At 50.9% G+C, this 19,521-nt stretch overlaps 1 protein-coding gene across 1 annotated transcript in view; it reads right to left on the bottom strand.

Annotated features, from left to right (window-relative positions):
- VAV2 (vav 2 guanine nucleotide exchange factor) overlaps positions 1-19,521 on the bottom strand; it is a 150,865-nt gene that overhangs the window by 24,886 nt on the left and 106,458 nt on the right. The window contains exons 4-5 of the mRNA XM_010570820.1: positions 10,538-10,606; positions 1,297-1,399 (exon numbers count right to left, since the gene is read on the bottom strand). Coding sequence (XP_010569122.1) covers positions 1,297-1,399; positions 10,538-10,606 — 172 coding nt within the window. The remainder of the gene's footprint in view (positions 1-1,296; positions 1,400-10,537; positions 10,607-19,521) is intronic.

Genomic DNA, 19,521 nt, shown 5'->3' with positions numbered 1-19,521 from the left:
GACTCCAGCATTGCCACCAGTGTCCATGAAGAGCTCCAAGGGCTTTGGCAGGATCAGTGGGAATATTTTGTGCCCGACTCCTTGATCCAGACAGGTTTTCGGTGCGCAGGGAGCTCCTCAGGCTGCAGACAAGGCGCGAAGGGATGAAATGCCTCAACCACCATTGTCATGGTCTTCGTACCACTTGCAGCCAAGCCCGGTTGAGGTGAGAAATCAGAGCACGGCACAGCTCGGCTCGTTTGCCGGGCTCCGTGGGGTGAAGCCCTGCCTTCCCAGCCTCCCAGCACCTCGTCTGGCACAGCCACACATCCCGCTCCGGGGATTTAATTGATCGGTGAACTTGTCCATTGATCCTGCTTCGTTACGGGGAGGTACGTACTGTTTGCAGCTAGGAGACGGTAATTAGAGTCTGAACAACGCCTGGGGGTGGCAAATATCAGAGGGTGGGAGAAAATTTGGAAGGTCACACTCGGGTGGGAAAGTCCCTTCCAGCTCTGCATCAGCAGAAGCCAGGGCAGCCCATCTCCTCGGCGCTGGGGACACAGGTAGCAGAGGTGGCTGTGAGCATCTCTAGGGAGATGCGAGGGCCATCGGCACCTTCCTGGCTCATCCACGGCGCATGATATTTGCACCAGAGCTCTTGGAGTTAATCCAAGTCCCTCCGTGAGGCTGTGCATGCTGCACACCCAGGTTTCCCCATCATCGAAAGGCTTTTAGAGATGATGAATGGGGTCAGCTGCTTGTCCCTAAAGCCACACGGGTCCCTGCTGCCCCAGAAAGCTCCGCTGTAAATGTCTACCTGCTCCAAGACACTCAGGCAGGAGCGGCAGCAGGTACAAACAAATGCCGGATCCTCCATGCAGAGATATGTCAGTGCTTGCCCCGATCTAAAAATACCCGTGGCAGACACGGCACATCTGGCTGATGGAGCAGGCAGAGCCACCGCGCTCCCCTTTCCCCAGAAAGGGCTGAAGTGACACACGCTGCCTTGGCTCAGCAGCAAATTGCTATTTTTAGCTTATCTTATTAGCTCTCCCTTTCCTTTCCTCCTCCCCAAACTCCTTCAGACAATGTGATGGGCTGGGAAACTCCTCGGAGAAACCCCTCCGGGCCAGCACCATCCCAGCTTGGCTTATTTTTACCTCTCACGAGGCAGCTCGGTTTTGAGGAGCGATGCAAAGCAATTCGCTTCCCTGCAGCGTAACCTGTCATTGGCAGATAATTATTTATTTAATTGAATCCTCTCCCTTCCCTTCCCATCAGGTGTGGCTTTAAAAAATGCATATGAATTGTTACCATGGGCTGCTGAACTTCCACTCTGATGATATCTTCATAGATATCATCGCCTTCATCTTCACAGGGGACGCAGTCATAAATATCCTCCCCCAGATCATGTTCGCTGGAATGAGAAGGAGAGCGATTTAGCGATAATAAAGAGGGTACATTCACTGTCACTTGATCAGGCAAACCAATAACTGCTCTCACACCAAGGAGGGAGGATAACCACGATAATAAGAAAATCCTCCTGGCCCACAGCACTGGCATGTTCAGTCCACATTCTCTGCTTGCATTAGGCGTCTCTGTTTTTCCTGGATTGGTACCTGCCGCACATCGCTTTCTGTTTGCTGGAGGCTAGAAAAGGTGAAACGCTGCTCAACACGAGTGGGGATTGCAGCCAAGAAGCCGCGCCGAGCCCCGTGCCAGGCGCGCCTGCGGTGCCCAGTCCATTGTGCTCTGCCAGCTCTGCCCCTGCAGAATTTTTGCTCGGCACTAACCGGCTGGGTCGAGACGGACCCACCAGCCAAGCGTCCCAGCGGGACCATCTGAGCCGCCGCAGGCAACCGGGTCCAGCTCCACCTGCCTCTGAAGATGCCCACAGCCTCCTGTTCATCTCCTGCCTCTCCTCTTCGGGGCAAGGAACAGCTCTTGTGTCAGTGACTTTTAACTAGATCGTACTTAAAAAGGCTTCCTTCGTGCCAAAGAAACCACCTCCCTTCCCCCCATTAGGGCTGCAAACTGTCATAGGAGCCCATATCCATTCAAACCAGTGAGCAAATACTAAATAATCACCCAAAGGCTCCATGCAGTAGGTAGAAGCATCCCAGCCCTGCCTCGCTGAGGGGGGAAGTGTGACGGGGCTGAGCCGACCCCCCTGGGCTGTGCACAGACCCGCAGCAACACCCGGACCAGCCACAGGCACCACATCCAGGTTTAAAAGCTCTGGATCCAGTTTTTTGGGCGATGCGCCAACTCCCACGAAGCACAATAGGAGAGGAGGGAGAGACTCTCCTGATCACCATACGGCAATCTCACCAGACGCTCAGCTCCGTGATACTAAGCCCCAATGCTGAGCAGAGCCCAATAATAATATTTACATCTGAGATAAATTAAGCAGCAAAAAAGTCATGTTTTCAGAACTGGCCATATCACTTAGGAGACGCCCCTGCAAGCACAGGCTTTAAAGGCATCACTAAGACATAGTGCCCAACTTGTATTTAAAGGTGATGGCGTCAGGTACTTAATTGTCAACTGAGCCTCTACAAATGCCCCCAGGGGCTCCTAAGTCTTAGAACACTTTTGAAAATTCAACCCATAATAAATACCAATTAACAATAATAATTTTAGCGCTTAGATGTACAGGTGCTGATTGCTAATGGCTCCCACTGAAGTCAACCCCACGGGATCAGGACAGTGTGAAATGCTGGAATATCAAACAGTGTTCACATATTTTACGAGCTCTCTTTCAACATGGGTATTAATTAAACACCAATATATTCAGGTGTAAAACTCTGCTCAAACTGTAACACTCGACATCTCTATATTATACAGCATGGAACAGCAGAGCACATCTGTTTGCAAAACTGGGCTTTATTTCTTTCCTAAATACAGTTCTTTCTATTTTTAAAAACAGATTTATTTAATAAAAGTTTGGGGGTTTTAAATAAATACACTGGCATGATGTATCCATCCCATTCTTCCATAGTGATGCATTGCAGCTGCTGTAATAATGCCCACTAATAGCTGGTGATCCATCTTCCCCTTCCCAAGCGTTGCCGTCACCGTTATTATCTGTACCAATATTTATATTCTCAGCTCTGCTCCTTATCCAGAGCAAGTAAGTCCCGGTTCCTGATTAATCTTCCCTTCCCACCCGCACCTCTCGGATTGCTGGCTGCCTCTCCATACATCATTTCCCTGGCTCGAGGGTCGTTAGGAAACGTATGGTCGGGTTAATGTCGCGAACACAAGCCCGGCTGGGTATGATATGACCATGAGGAGTGCCGCGGTGATGCTGCTGCCAGAGCAGAACCGGCTTTGTGTGACGGCTGCGCACCATCAGCCGCGAGAGTGCTTAGCAATTCTTTTAGGCTATGTGCAGAAGGAGAAGACAGCATCTTCAGGTGTCCCCGCAAAGCCCTGCATCCTGAGCATCATCTGGACCCGCTCTCCTGCACGCAAGCACAACCGGGCGCCACATCCAAGCCTCAGACCCCAGCACTTCCCACCCCCAGCCCGGACAAACTCTCCTTTTCTCCCCCACCAAGGAGCCACAAACTCTGGACGGCGGCCGGGCACGCACCAGGATACCACTGTGAGAAACCCAGGCAGCAGCGCGGGATGCTGAAGGAGTTTTGCTAAATCACGGGCTGCCTGGACCAAGCCTGGAGAAGGAGGGGTGCCCCAAGGACCTGGCCCTACTCGGAGCTCCTCTGGGCCACCAGGAAAGGGGCAGAAACACCTACCGAGGGACAACACAGCGAATTTGCCCACACAACTGCCAAGAGCCACCTGACACGACCACTGCACCCATCACAGGGGGCCACATCCTGACAGCACCTTGAGGCTCTCATTGCTCTAACTACGGGGCCAAGCCCCTGCTGCTCCACTTGTTCTTGCTCATCAACACCAGGACGAGCCCTTCTCATCTCCAATTTCTGGCCTGAGGCAAAAAATAGGGACAACTCCTTTGCCCTGGGGCCGTCTAGAAAGACACCTCCATTGCAGAGCGTAGGGGAGAGGCACTAGAGATGCTCCAACCTGACAGCCATGGTGGTATTAAACCCACAATATCTTTGCCCAACGGACCCTTATTTATTAAAACACATTCCTAGTACATCTCTGAGAAACACCAGAGGTTGCCAATTTTATGGAGAGCAGTAAAACATGCAGATTAGCCTCGCCCGGAGCAGCCGGCGAGCAGCCGAGCTTTGCCGGCGCACACATGGCTGTTGCCGCCGCTGCTTTGCACGTGTTGATTTTCATCGGACTCCACATTTTGTCTGTCAGAGTTGAAAATACGCACACACACCCCATCACACAAAAAGGGAACAGGTATCAGGATGATTTTAGCCAGTGGCAACCTAAGAACACGCTAAATCCTAAATGCCATAAGGGGAGGGAAAGCAGGGTAGGTATTTTCCGTTTAGCACGGTCCCCTGCTGCGGGAGGCAATAAATCCAGCATCCCAAGCATGTCACGCATAGACTGAACAATTTGAGCAAGGAAGGCCAGATCCTCACCTTGCTCTTCACAAAGAAAAGCAATTTACTCCTTCAATAAAAGCAGCAGAGTCTGCGAGTTACCAGTGGGTATCAGAGCCTACAATCTACTGCCTGGATTAGGAGATTCATTGACAGCTCTGGGTTTAGGAAAGGGATTTTATCCGCCCTTCAGAGTTAATGCCAGCATTGGCAATTGCTGTTATTAGGATGGATGTAACCAGCTTTGGGCTGGCAGCATCTTGCCTAGCCAGGAAAGCTCATTCAAAGCAAAAAGAATACAAGAAATCTAAGGCAATTTCAGGCAGAAACAGTGCTTTTGGCTGAGCTCTTCCTCCCTGGCAATGCCCGCTCTGTGCCAATGCCCTCCCAAGCAGGCAGCGGCCACGCCAAGGAGCAGCTCCCTTAACAGAGGGACCGATGCCAGGCTGCTGCCGTGGAGTAAGGGACAGGCAGGGACAGGGAAGGAGCGAGCTGGGGAAGGGCAGGATCCCTCCGTGACCCCTGGCACCTCCAGGTGCCATCTCCCTAACCAGGATGCCAACGCTGAGTTAGTTTGAGGAAGAACCTCACTGCCCTGCGTGAAGGCACTGGTCCCACTGGTCCCACCACTGGGAACCAGCCCTCCAGAGAGCAGCACTGGGCCAAAACAGTGGGCACAGGCTGCATTTGGGCTCTGGGAGAAGATGAGCTCCGGACTGGGCTGCCCACACCAGGGGATGGGTGCAGGGGGCCCACGATGTCCCAATAAATAGTCTGCAGCAGGTCCACTATGCTACAGGAATGCTGCGCACCATGTTTGCAACGACACCGTGGATGAGGAGGTAAGTGGGGAAGCTCTGAGGGTCTCGAGGGCCACTGAAGGACCTCTTCATCCATAAAAGATGCTCTGGGAAGTTGATGAGTTTGTACCAGCCTCAAGAATTCAAGGACGAGCCTCAGGGCAAACCCACCGTGCCAAAACCCTGTCCAAACCACGGCGCTGCTTTCGCTCCGCTGATGAAAGAGCCAGAACCACCGGGAAGAGGAAAAGAGAAAGGAGGAGGAGGGAGAAGGAGCTAAAATAAGACAACCAAAAGACAACCCCAAATCTCCAGCCCTGTGGCTGAGGTTAAGAGCCAGAAGACCTCAGACCCACCGCCAGGCTGGAAGTGCATTTGCAGGGTCCCTGAGACAGCTGCCCAGCAGCTGCGAGGCTCCATTTCGCCCCAGTAATCCTCCACTTTCTCATTCTTACTCTGCACTTACAGCTATAAATAGACAGTTCCTCTGACCAACCCCTTCATTCACGGTCTCCGTCAGACGAGGACAAGCAGAGTCCTATATTTGCAGCACATCTGGCAGGCTTAGGTTTCAGGGTGAAGGAGTGCAAGATGTGCAGCCGTCGGACTGGAGATCTTGCAGGGTTTTAATTAGCCACATTGCACTTGGATGGAGACACGTGTCTGGAAACAGCAAAAGAAGCCTTTTGCCATCTATTTTACTCAGGTCTTATGTTCTCCATTCAAAGCGGAATGTTATAATCCCAGGAATGAGCCTCACACAGTTAGAGCAACTAACATGATCCTAGAAACGGCGCAAGCAGGACATATAAAAATCTTTACTGGTGACAAAGAAGAAAAGACACGTTTACCAGCGCTATGGCTCGAGTGCCTTGTACCACGAAGCCATTTATTTAACTGGCTGGCGTGCGTGGTTTTTCCAACACAGCAAAAATAATGAGAAAAGTGGCAGCTAACTTATCATCTCACCTTGGCTTCTCTATTCATTACTTTTTCTAATGCACTTGAGGAATTCTGCTGATCACATCACTATTTTGGAAGATACGAGGAGGCAACACTGGTGACAGCAGTGAAAGAAGTAGGAGAAACTTCAGCAAGAAGCTCTTGGCAGGAGCCAGGTTGTTGGCAGAGCCTGGGCCCAAACAAGTTGCATCGCTTGAGAAATTGAGGCCAGGCAGATCTTCTGCAACTCCCCTTCTCTACAATGAAAGGTTTGGAAATACACGACTACCGCTAATACTCTCGTTGGGGATAAAAGCCCAGCGAGCTGCGGCTCGAAACAAGACCGGGGGACACCGACCTGCGGGACGAAGCCCCTCCGGGGGCACACACCGGCTCCAGCGCAGGGTTTGGCAGGGACCTGCTTTGCTTAAAACACTTTCTTTGTCCTTTTTGCAACGCTACAACTTCTCCCCTCAAAGCAATTCACTTTTAAAGGAAAAAAAGGAGGTAAAAGTTATGCAAGTTGAAGGTTTCATGTCAAATCATTCACAGCACTTCTGCCTGACTCTGAATTCTTCAAATAGCTACCAAACGACCCAAACCCCAGCCCACATGTAATCCACCGAGCCTGCTGGGCTTCGTGCCAGCGCCGAGGGACAGCACCGTGAAGTGCAGAAGGTTCACGATTAAGAAGGTTCTGGTGCTGTACAGAGGATCAGGCTTAATTGCTCTCATAAATTTAATGAGACCAAATAACTGGAGAGCGCTTAAGTGGCAGCAGAGAAAATTTAGGTTAAATGTTAAGTATAACTTCAGAAGTACCAGAATGGTTTGGGGCAGCTGAAACAGCCATCAAGAGAGATGGAAAAGCAGCTGGTGGGGAAGATATTCAGCAGTAAGGTGGATAACTGCCCAGTGCCGTCAGTGGCCAGAAGCCGTAGCCGTACGGAAGGTGGCAGCTCACACCCCTGCAGACCCATGGGAGCTTCATCAGGACAAGGGTCGCTTTGATTTTTGGGGGCAGGCTCCAGCAAACGTGCCTGCGTGTTGCCGTTGCAAAGCTCTGCTCGTTTCCTGGGCAAACTCCCCCAAAACCGGCTGCTGCTGTAGGGTCTGGCATTAGGGCACGCTGAAATAAATCAGGCAGCAGAGGACAAACGTCCCTTTACTGCTCCTCCCAGTATCGATCAGGCACCACTTGCAAACTGGCCAGCCCTTGCCATCTGCCTGGGCTCTCTGCAGGCTGCCATCTGGCCTAAGGCAAAGCAAACCGAGGGGCCAGCGGGCTGAAGACAGGGAATTTGAGAACTTTCTAGCTCCCCTGATACCCTTTTAGTTTCCCTTGCCCTTTCCATCACCAATTGTTCTTTTGTTTTGGGGGTTTTGCTTTTTTTTTTTTTTTTTAAATAAATAGCTGTTTCCAGGCAATTATCTGCCTTGATCTGCTGGCTGGCTGACCCAGCACCGGGGATCTGCATGCAGCCCAGCATTATCTCTGCAATACCCCAAAGGTGAAAACACAATGGGTTCATCAAGGCATGAACATCCTTTATACGCACCAGCACCCTGCGGCCACCCCGCGCTTGCACGCTGACAGCTTGTTTCTGCAGCGCATGTAAACGGCCCTCGTGGCACTGTTATCGATCCGCTCCCAGCCCCGGTGCTGGCTTTTGTCCCCGGCTGCAGTGGCTCCTCCACACCAGGAGGGACCTCGCTGCCCACCGGGATGAAGGTCTTCGCTCTTTAGAGCATCATGGGGACAACAGGGAGAAAGCCTGTTTTCTTCTGCTTCCCAAATCTGCACCTCCGTCACAAATAGGTTTATATTTTGAACACTTTGCAGAACAGGAATTCAGCCAAAATCTCAAATGGGGGACACCAAACTGCTCTGTTTAAGTACTTAAGGTTGAAATGAAGCATTTTGACAGTTCTCCAATACCCCACTTGTACCAGCACCCAAAACATCTTGCTTGAACCGGTTCAATATTTATCATGAGCTTTTTATCCCAGCAGCACAACGCCCAGAGAGAAATCCCTTTGGAAGTTGACATGGGGGTGCTGAGCCCACCAGAATTGTCCCTCCTCACCTGCACCCCAGCCCTTCGAGGCCAGTGGGGACGGCAGGCTGGTCCCTTGCAGCAGCACGTTTCATACTGGTTTTACAGACTGAACTGTGCATCCCTCCAAATTGATCCAAGGGCAAAAAGAATCACTCAGCTGCACAGATGTAGCGAATTAATGTGGAAAAAACACCCAGAGATGGACGGGTCTCTCCTGCAAAAGGAGGATTGCCATGCCTGGCTGTGCTCTTTGGTAGTGGTTCCTTCTACACGTTGGGTCACTTCACTGCTTGCTGCGAAAATCATTTCCTCGCCTTCAGTAAAGCATTTCGGATGCACTCAGATCTTCCCAAGGCTGCTGGATCATCAGCAATATTAAATGCAAAGATGTTGGATGGACTGAATCATTCCCAGCTTGTGAATGACGCCCTTGTTCAGCTCTTTGGAGATCGGCAGCAGCTAAGAAAGAGCTTTCTCATGCTGTCCCACGGTTTGCCAGCGCCCAGCATTGGTGCCCAGTATGCACCATTGTGACCGGCAAATTTCCAGTGAAAGTTTCCTTGTCAAGTACGGAGAGACGCTCCTTGTCCAAGGGAGAAAAGGGGACTATTGCTGATGTGTCACCAGGCAGCGGGAGCAGCAACACTCATGCGAAGGGGCTCTCCGGGGCATTTCTGGGGTTTTTACAGTTACGGGTGAATTACATCTCCATTTCGTAGGTTGTGTTTCCGTGCACAACCTGGCTGCACTGGGAGCACAGGTCTGGGTGAAGGAATTTGTGCAATGTCCCCATGCTGATTTACATGCCCCTTTCCCCAGTGGTCCTAACTAAAGAGGTAAAGAAGAGGATTTTGCAAAGAATGGGGAAAAAAGAAGTTAAAAGCCGGAGACAATCTGAGACAGAACAGGGCTATCAATAAGAAATAAACCTCTAAGTCACCTGAGCACAGGACTTGGGTATCTAAACCCCTTTCACAGCCACAAGCAAAGGTCCGAAGAACAGTTTGGGAAGCTTCCACCCTGCAGGAGCTGCACCTCTGGCAGCAGAGCAATTAAAGCTGGGAACCCATCTTCAACGCCGAACAACCTGCTCCGAGCTCTGAGCGCACCGCACCAAAACCCCAGGTTCGAGGAGAGGGCTGCCGTCCTCCCCAACGCTTGTGCGCGAGTTCACTCACAAACCTTTCTCCAATTAAAAGCACGCCTATGTGTGAGAATCAGGAATTTTAAAACCCAATATTAAAGGGATTTTGAGAGCTTTGGGGAGGGAGGGGGAAATGTTATTCTTGAAAGGGTCCCTTTATAAGTTAAAATTTTATTAAACTGTAGCTGCTGGGAGCAAACCGCGAGCGGGGGATTCCACGGTACTCCATTCCCTCGACTAGTAATTTATGATTTACTTTTGTAATAACTGAAGCCATAAGGAACTCATTGGATTAAGAAGCCTTATTATTTATGTTGTGGAACAATAATATTTAACTGTATAAAGCCACATATCCACCCATACAGACTTTCCCTCCATATGAAACAGACTGCACTTCATAAGTAAAACCCTGGCTGACGGGAACGCTGCCATCGAATTCCGATAGCGCCCGCGTTTCACCATATATGTTGTAGTTGAAGGTTGCTTTTAAAAGCCCGTTATATCATCACCGTGGGCAGCAAAACACAGACACCAGAGACCCAGACAAATATAGACACAGAAAGCCCAGCAGCATCACCCCGCATCCCACCGTGCCACCGGAGACAGGCAGGCTGGGTCCCCTGCCAAGGACTGCCCTGGGGTCGGCTAGCGGGGTCCAAAAAATCACTCCCGGGGGATGCAGACCCATGTGCCAGCACCCACGCAGCCCCAAAACCACCACGGGGCAGGGGTCCAGCGCTGAGTTAGCAATGGGTACCCCAGTCCTAGCCAGTGGCTTGGCTTCGGTTGGCTCAGAGGATGAATTACGTCCCGGGGTCTTGCAGCTAACGATGGGATTTCGCGTGCGGAGGGGCTCCCCGTGGGTTTGGCCCCCCTCGCCCCCCACCGAGCCACTCGTAAACTCAGCCCGACTAAAAGCGATGTCTCCTAGGGCTCTACGTGGGAAAAGATGGACTATTGTAAGAGCACAAAAATCTCCTGACAAGACGATCAAAGCAGCCGGCCCGGCTCTCCCAGCCCTGCTGTCAATTTTTATCTGTCTTTGCTGGAACTACATTGCAACTTTTCCCTCTTCGTGTCCCCTCCCCACGAGAAGGCGAGGCCACTTACTCCGCCAGCTCCTCCAAGCTCCGATATACGTCGTCATCATTTTCCGTGGTCTCCTCCGACGGGAAGGGCCTGGGGAAGGAGAGGAATGACAGCGTTATTGGTGTCTCACCCCTCACAGCAGATCCCCTGCAGCCCCAGTTGAACTCAGCCCAGCCCCGAGCATCCAGTTGAGCAGAGAGTGTTTCAGAACAAAACATTCATTGCAAATACATTTTTTTTTCCTATTGAGACGTTAGCTCCCAGGAGGACATCATCTCCGCTGCTTCCCGCAGGCAGCGCTGGCACGGCAGGACCAGAAACCAGGTGGTGAGGCTGGTTCACCGCTGGGCACCATCTGAGGACCAAAGTGAGGAGCTGCATCGTCTAACAGCATCTCTGAGACCCCGTGTCTAAGCCGCCGCTCCCCACTGTGCTGGTGCTGCACAAACGACTCAGTAGAAATCTAATTTAAGTCCGGTGTTGGACTCATTGAGACAAACACCCTCTTCTCCACCTGTGATGGAGCCTTTCTACCTGCGAGCTCCTGCCCCGCTCGGCCGGGGCACACGGAGCCACATCGCATCAGCATCTCCCACCGCTGCAAGCAGCCGATCCCACCGGAATGAGTGAGTCCTTACAAAACTTGGGCTTCCTCATCTTAACAACTTTGTGATAGCTGAAAAAAAGTTAAAACCCTGGGGATGAGGGAAAGGACACCAAAAGGGCAAAAGGAAGGGGGGGGGGAAAGCAGATTAAAAGAGGAAGAGAGAGAGTGGGGGGAAAGCAAGAATTCCTTGGCTCATTCTGAAGTAATAACCAAATAATGTATGAAGGAGATGAAAAATACTGCTTTAATTAAACGCAACGTATTATTGCTGGCACGGGGCCACGGTGGGCTACGGCTCTGCTGGGGCTGGATGCACCTTGCGACTACGGCTGCGACTACGGGCTGGTCTCAGCCGGAGCGCAGGGAACGTGGGCTGCAGCAGGGCAGCTCCGTCCGTCCCCCGTGGGCATCACGGCAAGGGCAGCCGGGGGTCCCCAGGCTAAGAGCTACACGGGATGGGATGCTGATGCTGTGAGGGAGCAAAGCTGGATACACGTGAACTTTTAACTGCCCTCAAGAACAATTTCTTCCTCCCCCCTCCCACCCTCCCGCTTTCCCGACAGATTGCCTCTCCTGAATGATTTAATACATGGCCTGGCTAGCCCCCGAATTTGCTATTTTTGGATCCTGTCTCTAGCATTAATTTGCCTTCCCTCCTCTGCTATACTTCACTCTTCCTTTGGTGAGCAGCTTCAGACCAAGTGTTCTGAAATAGTGCTCAAACCTGCGGCGAGTTCAATTAAAACCACAGCCAGGTGGTGAGCCCAGGAGGGAAAAGAGCCACGGTGAACCAAGCCACAGAGCGGGACAATTTCACGCTCCACCGGCTATCAGGGCTGCCGTGCCTCTGCGGGAGATGCAAACCCACGGGAACCAAGGAGCACCCAAGGTTGGCACGTCTAACCATGCCCACGTGTAAAGCTGCAACACGGGGGGGACGAGAGCGATGGGTGGGAAGAGCAGACGGGGCTGTGCTTGCTCTCATAGTCTCATTGCAAAGCAGTTGCCCCTGGGCAATTGTCCCAACACCCCAACATCTGGCACAAACAGCTGCCCATGTGTTCGCGAGATGTCAGGTAGAAGCCCGTTTTGGAGAGAGACTTCAAAGCATAAAGGTGCAGTGAGAGAGCAGGAGGCACCCAGGATCTTTACAAAACGTGCGTGTCTGCGTGCATCTCCTCTCCCCTGCTGTCGCCTAGGGATTAGTGACAAATACAAAAGCCACGTGAAGCACAGACAAAAAAGCCACCAACTCCTGCACATGGCTGAGCCGATCGCGGGAACCGGTCTCGGACTTCAGCCCCGACAGGCAAGGGGGTACAGCAGCTGCTGCCGCAGGGCTATACCATCCTGCACAGCTTCGGCAAGAAAGGAGGAATCGGAGGTGACCTCTGTTTAAACGCCGCTTGTTAAAAATAATAACAAAAAAAGAAAAAAAAATACACAAGACATGACCTCCTTTCTTTTACATGCATCTTCTGCTCTTAATCTCTGACTATTTCCTTCTCCAGTGCTCACCATGCCAGAAAGAAAGAAGTAAAAGAGCCATAAAGAATAGTAAAATCACAAGCACACATTTCCAACCATAAATCTGGGCTTGAGGTGTAATCGGTTCCCGTGATAAACCCCCCATGTAAGACAAGGAGACAGCAAAGAGAGAAAAATATTTTCTAATGAGAGTTTCATGGAGACGGCAGCTCCGTCAGCCCTCCCAGCTTCACCTTGACCGTTGGTAAAGCACCGGAGTGAAAGTCAGGGCAGGGGAGGAATTAATAACCTGTATCTCCGCAAGAGCAGCTAATGGCTAAATAAGGATGCACAGAATGCAATTAGAAGGAAAGTCACACCGAGGAGAGGATTACTAAATGGACCATCTAAAATCTGGAGCTGAAGGACGGCTTTTTGGAGAAAGCCTCGGGTTTGCCCTTTGTTCGTGCCTCCCTCCCCAGCTGCCCATGCCACAGGCGGCTCTGGAGAGGCTCCCCGTGTCCCCAGGTCACTGCTGCGGGAGCAGAGCTCCCATCTCCCCCCAGCTCCTCTCCCCTTCTCCAAAACAGGGTGCCAGACTGCAGGACAAGTCACCCGGGGTTGGGACCGTGCCATGGGCTTTGGGCAGCTCTTGCCCAAACGGTCCTTGCTCTTCCCCAAAAGCCCTGTGTGCAACAACATCATTTAATTTAGCCTCTCTAATTACGGCTGTTATTTAAACTATATCCCTACTTTTGGCTTAAGTTCCCTTATATATCCATTTACATTATTTTTCTCCGCTGAACGCAGGAAAAATTAATCCTCCAGCAATGAGCCGATGAGGATGCACCTCCAGCAGCCAGCTATAGAAAAACACATTAAACACTTTTCTACCTAGACTCGCACTGGCACCAGGGGTGGTCAGGGCAGCGCTGGCAGGAGGCCCACTACAGCCCTGTCCCATCAATTATTCCCCGTGTTACTGGTTTTGCCGCTTCCCATCATATCACCTTTGTGGCTCCCCACCGTGGGCCAGGCTCGTCTCAGGGTGACATTTTCCACTTGAGCTGGCTGCAGAAACAGATTTGATGTGGTAGGGAGAGGCCGGGGGGAAAAGAGCCCTGCTCTCGCTCCTGCCCCACTAGATCCACATCAAGGTAATTCTAGGAAAAATCAACCGGATGAACTTATAACCCACTGTTTCTCACTGGGGTTCCCCTTGTACACATCCAGGTCCAGCACAGGACTTGCATTTAGACACCTTCATGCAGATTATCAATTTGGCCCCAACCATGCAGGGAGAAGCGTCTCCATCTGGCTGGACGATGGTGCTGCACATTCTCCAGCCATGAGCTCCCCAAGAGCAACCGCATTGTTTGGGACCAGTGTGTATATCATTATTTTTTTAAAAAAGAGCAGAAACATTGGAAGTCAGGGGATCTAAAAGCTACTGGTTCCCCGGGAAATCGTTACAGATCTCCAGGTGCATTGCAACTCCATACACAGTATTAAATGCTATAGCTGGGAATGCCCAACAGTAATGAGTAAAGTATTTTGAGTTCACTGAAACCCAACAGATTTGCAGAAATCCCAGTTCATTTAAATTCATTTGAAAATGGCTCTTATTTAGTAGCATCAGTTAAGCACTAGACTTTGGTTTTCACTCCACCGTCATGAAAAACCACCTGCTGAGCCATTTATCCTCCCAGCCCGCGCCTGGGCTGCAGCAAGCCTGATCCCACTCAGATGAAGAGCAAAAGCCTCAGCAACATCAAACACTGCTGGAACAGGCTCTTAGAGATAATAAACCTCCCAGAGTAGACTTCTTCACAGACAAACCCCACAGCATTCAACAGCATCGCTTCCAGAGATCAAAGAAGAGAACGAAAGTAGGATCAATCTGATGTGTTTGTTTTAGAGCCTAAAAGAGAAGGAAAGACCAAGTAATTTGTTATGGAGTTTAGAGTGAGCTTCTCCTCTTGAGGACAAGACTTAGAGCAGATGATTGTTCTTGACACGCGATGCAAAGCACCCCCTTGATCTTACAAAACATTTAGGCTACTTTCTGGGCCGGAGAGCTTGCGCATGCACACAGCACCCTGCAAACGCAACGAGCTCTTGCAAGGCAAAGCAGGAGCAGCCCGGAGCCAGAGTACATCACACAGGGGGATAATCAATTAATATTTCAGGAGGCATCTAATGCAAAACCCCTCCCTTGGTCTCCGCAGTCACTCGGGTTACCCCATGATCCATCCCACGCTGTATCCTCATCAGCCACCCCCGCAGTAATCCTCTCTGCGGGGAGAAGGCGCAGCTCGATGCACTGCCTGACTGCTCTCTCCTCTGAATTATTTAATGGGAAGAGCCAGGTAGGCTGCAGTTCTAACAGCAATAAGCAGAAGGATTTATTTATTTATTTATGAGCATATTTCAGCATCTGGGTGCCTTGTCCCAGCCAACTGAAGCCAGCTGTTCACCTCCGTGATACCGTCACTGAGAATACAGAGGGTCAGGGATGGGTCAGCTTTAGTCTGATAATTTTGTACGGTAGCATCTTAGCCTCAAATCCATGTGTGACAGAGCAGGGAGGATCCGGCATGATTTATTTTCTGTTTTCCCGGTCTCCATTCTGATTTCTTGGGGTCAAACACCAGCCGTGAGAACAGAAAGCCTGGTTAGAAGTGGGCAGGGTGCAACTGTCCCCCTCGCTGCCCACCGTCCCACGGAGGTGTTCCCATCCAAGGCCGCTCTCGGTGGATATCATCTGTCAGGCAGATCTGCAGGGAGGTTTTCATGGCTTGTGCAACCACCCACAGGAGACTAAAGGAGGTGGCTTGTCCCTTACTGGGAGCGGGATTCCAGCCTCCCAACACCAGTATGATAATCCCCTCCTATTTTCCTAAGTCCAGTGATCACACTTCAGTGTTTTAAAAAGCAGGTGGAGTATGTGACACCCGTGAAACCTGAGCTGCTCCCATCTGCTGCCCCTTCTGCGAGGGATTTCTTCATAAATGGAAGGACCAGAGCCTCAAGCTGGCACAAAGGAGCTTCTACAGCTCTGCTGGGATGGATGGGGCTGTGCTGAGTCTTCCTGGCTCAGGATCTGGCAGAAAAACATTTCCATAGTATGGTATCTACAGACCATAATGACACCTTGCAGTAGCTCACAAAACCCACGGCTGGGTGTAGAGATCCTCTGACAACCCCACTTTGAAGAAAGTATTGTGGCAATACAAAGAAAACCCACGGAACTCTGCGATTTCACCGAGGTTTTGGGCTTCAGGCTGTGCTTTCCGTGTGAGTTTGGGTGGGGGGGTCACAGCTGGCTTCAGCTCCCGTGCTTCCAGATGAGTCCGTCTGTCCTGCTGCTGAGGTTTAATGCTGCTTCAATCCCAAAATACATTTCTCCAGGGGAAGGGTTCAGACCTCGGCTGTTCGTAGCACATCATTTTCGATAGCTCCAACCTTTCCGCCTTTTTTTGAACTCCTCTTTTTCTTCAGGATGGCAAGCCACCCCCTGAGCACGGGATCACCCCGTCCCCATGGGTCGCCCATCACTTCTGGCACCCCGGAGCTGTAGCGGGTCCCCTGGGCACGCCGTCATGCCTTCATGAGCACAGCACTCCCGAAGCCGTCCAAAGAAAACCATGTGGGTTTGCAAGATGTTTACATACAACTGAAAATGCATTAATCATCGGCTTTGGTGGGATTAGGCAGATTAAAGCAGCATTTAATTTACTGATGTACCAAGAGGCAGCTGTGAGCTGACCAGGGACGAGCAAAGAGGTGACTTGGAGCTGCTTCTCCAGCCCCGCTCTTGACCCCGGCAGCACCTCTGAGTTTTGGTTCCCATCTGTGAAATGGGAACAGTGTCAGGGAATGATTTTGGTAAAGTGCTGTGAGATGGATGAAAACCATGCTTATTTATTCTTATAAAGCAGAATGGAATCAATTCTCTCCCTGCAGAACAAGACACATCGGAGCATACCAAAAGCTGCTGAATTTAATTAAAATCATACTATTGTGTTACATTACTCATCTCTGGAAAGAAGCACCTCATGCTGTGCCAAAGTTTAGACATGTCCTCTGAAAAATTATTATTTGCTTTTATTTGTGGTCTGGAACTTGCAAAATTCTCACAAGATTAATTCTGGTAGAAATTCAGTGGGGAAACAGCAAGCTACATCATCAGATAACCCAAAGATGATGATTTTGCAGGAGAGTACTTACAGCATTTAGCACAGTGCACTGCGCAGTGCCCAAGGGCTAGCTGCATGCCCTGCTTTATCTTTAGCTCAAATCTGAACTGAGTATTTCTGGAGACTATGAGACAAAAAAATAACAGCTCATGTAATTTTATGTTTCAACACATTATCGCATTTTTTAAAAATTCTCATGTACCAATGCTTCGCTTAAGAAAGCGGTATGATTTTCTCCTCACTTCAGCTCCACGTTGATGATAACAGATGGATAAAATCAAAAGGGGAATCCAGAAACATCTTTCTCAAAAAGAAAAGGGAAAAAAACCCAAACCCTCTGGGGCAACAGCAAAACCAATCACTAAAAAATGATTTGGCCCAGCTCTCTGACTCAGAAGAAAACTAGATTTGAAAACACCGTGGCTGAAAAATCAATCTCTGGGCAGGGACGTGGGCAGCCCTCCCTCCCGGTGGGATGTCCCCATGGCCCTGCTTCCACCAGGAACGCGTGAGCAGCGGGCTGGGAAGGAGGAAGGATGCTCTTACAGCTCATCTGCTGGCTCAAAACTGCAGCAGTGCCCTGCCGAGCCCAGCACCAGGGCAGAGGGGTTTTGCACCCACCGTGGAGGGAGACAGTCAGAGCCCTCACCCCGGCGAGCCAGCGAACTAACCAAGCTCCCTCCGGGCACGTTCGCTCTGGGCAGATGGCACCGCTCACCTGGGGAGCGTAAGGATAAATCACAGCCAGGGCGTAACGACCTGGGACGCATCCCTCGGTATTTAACAACATCCCCACAACGCTCTGCAATTGCCTAATTTTGGAAAACTTTTGTTAAAACAAAACCCTTAACCCCCCCATTTTTAACTTGTAGTAAAGCAGCACAAGGAAATCTTTTAGCAGTCCGAGCAGCAGTTTCTCTGCTGTACCTGAGCAGCTGCAATCCTATGTAACGCATGCCAATAAAAACAAATAACTACCTAAATATATATTTCTGCCTGCTTCCAGACCAGCGCCAGCACTGCTGGCTGTTTGCATGAAAGCACCACCAGCACATCCCAGCCAAGCGGGGTCCTACTGTGCAACGCAAACCAGATCGAAACAGACCACCTGGGCTGAGCAGCACTTTCTGTGGTCCACGAGGCACAAAAAGACGTATGCTTCCCACTCTCCAGTGGGGTGCAAAGAGACACGGTTTGTCCCAGAGCACTTGAGTACACCTCTCTCCAGGCACAGCCCATGGTTGTGCCTCCAGCCCCAAGCCCTCCTGTCCCCCAGTGCCAGGAGCCCCCCAAACCTCCGAGTCCCCTGTTTTGGACCAGCCGAGCCTGAAGCCTTTCTCCATCAGGGCAAGGACTCCATCTCCTTCCTCTCTTGGGGCAAGGACTGCATTTCAGGTAGACCTTTCCAGCAACTTTGATTGTCAACCTATGCACCAACCCTGCACAGGAGAGTGAGCTGTTTATGCCTTGGTGGTGCACCCAAAGGTGAGATGGTGCGAGGGTGGCCAGTGACACAAGAGGGACCCCGAGGGAAGCACTACACGGGCAAAAGTCGATGAGCGATAACAAGGCAGGTGCACCCCAAAAACCAGCAAGCCCCACATGTGGCTATTGTCGGAATTGTATCTTCATCATGCAAAGCTGTTGGTGGGGAGGGGGCGAGAGAAACTGCCTTTGCTTTTACTAGCAGATGCTTACGGGGTGACCTCAGCATCTCCCAAGCCTACAAAGCAGCCGCACAGAAAAACATGTCAATGATATTTTTCAGACTCTCTTAGGAGCAAGTCTGTGAGGATACATACTTGCCAAAATAAATGCATTAAAAACATTTTTAGCCGGAAAGCAATTGCTTTTAGCCAAAGATCCTGCTTATTGACAAAGGAAGAAGCTTTACGGTCCCTCCTAAAGAAGGTCTGTCCATGTCACAGGAGGCCATCTCCACTCAACCCCGGGCTTGCGAGGTCTGTGGCAGAACCTCTGCGGATTTGTGCTGGTCAGGACTGGTGGTCAGTCCCAGGACTGGTCCCAGTCCCTGACGCCCTGGAGCACAGGAGAGCGCTGCACAGCACCCATACGTATTTCCAGCCGCGGATTCCTTCCACAGCCTTCTATATCCATTTTATAGCAACGCTTACAGCACGCACAATGGATACACAACGGCAGTAAAAAAAATAATGGGCAAAGTGCAATTACAGAGTGCACACTGGCAATGAATAAAACAGCCCTTGTAAAACCAACCTTACAGGAGAAGAGGTCCCGTAACTACCTCCTCACCAGAAGACACTCTGGGACTTAATTGCTAGCGACTTTAATTGCTTGCCATTTTCACACATGGAAGGATCCGCCTCCTGAGTTGAGTTACCATCCCCAGGGGCAGGGGGACCAGAGACCAATTATGATCAGCATGAAGCCTCCACCCTGCTGGAGAATCTTTGCAAATCCCATAAAAGATTTCCCCTTATGTCCCTTCTCTTCTCTAGGACAGCAAGGGGAAGGTCTCCTTGATCAGCTACGCTAGGGCTTGTGCCATCCCATCTTTTGCAAGAAGTAGGTTTTGCTGGCAGGATCGCAAAGTCTCCTCCACAAGGAGACCCCCACTGGAAACGTAAGGGTACCCCCACACCGTAGCGGGGCTCAGTCAGACGGGGAAAATGGATTAAAGTCATGAAACCTGGACAAAACTCTAGGTTCAATTCTGAACTGGTGGATGAAGGGCGGGGGAATTTCCAGAT

Source organism: Haliaeetus leucocephalus, unplaced genomic scaffold (genome assembly GCF_000737465.1).
Source record: "Haliaeetus leucocephalus isolate CR32 unplaced genomic scaffold, Haliaeetus_leucocephalus-4.0 Scaffold306, whole genome shotgun sequence".
In the NCBI taxonomy this organism is placed as follows: domain Eukaryota; kingdom Metazoa; phylum Chordata; class Aves; order Accipitriformes; family Accipitridae; genus Haliaeetus; species Haliaeetus leucocephalus.
This window is presented reverse-complemented; position numbering and strand designations above follow the sequence as displayed.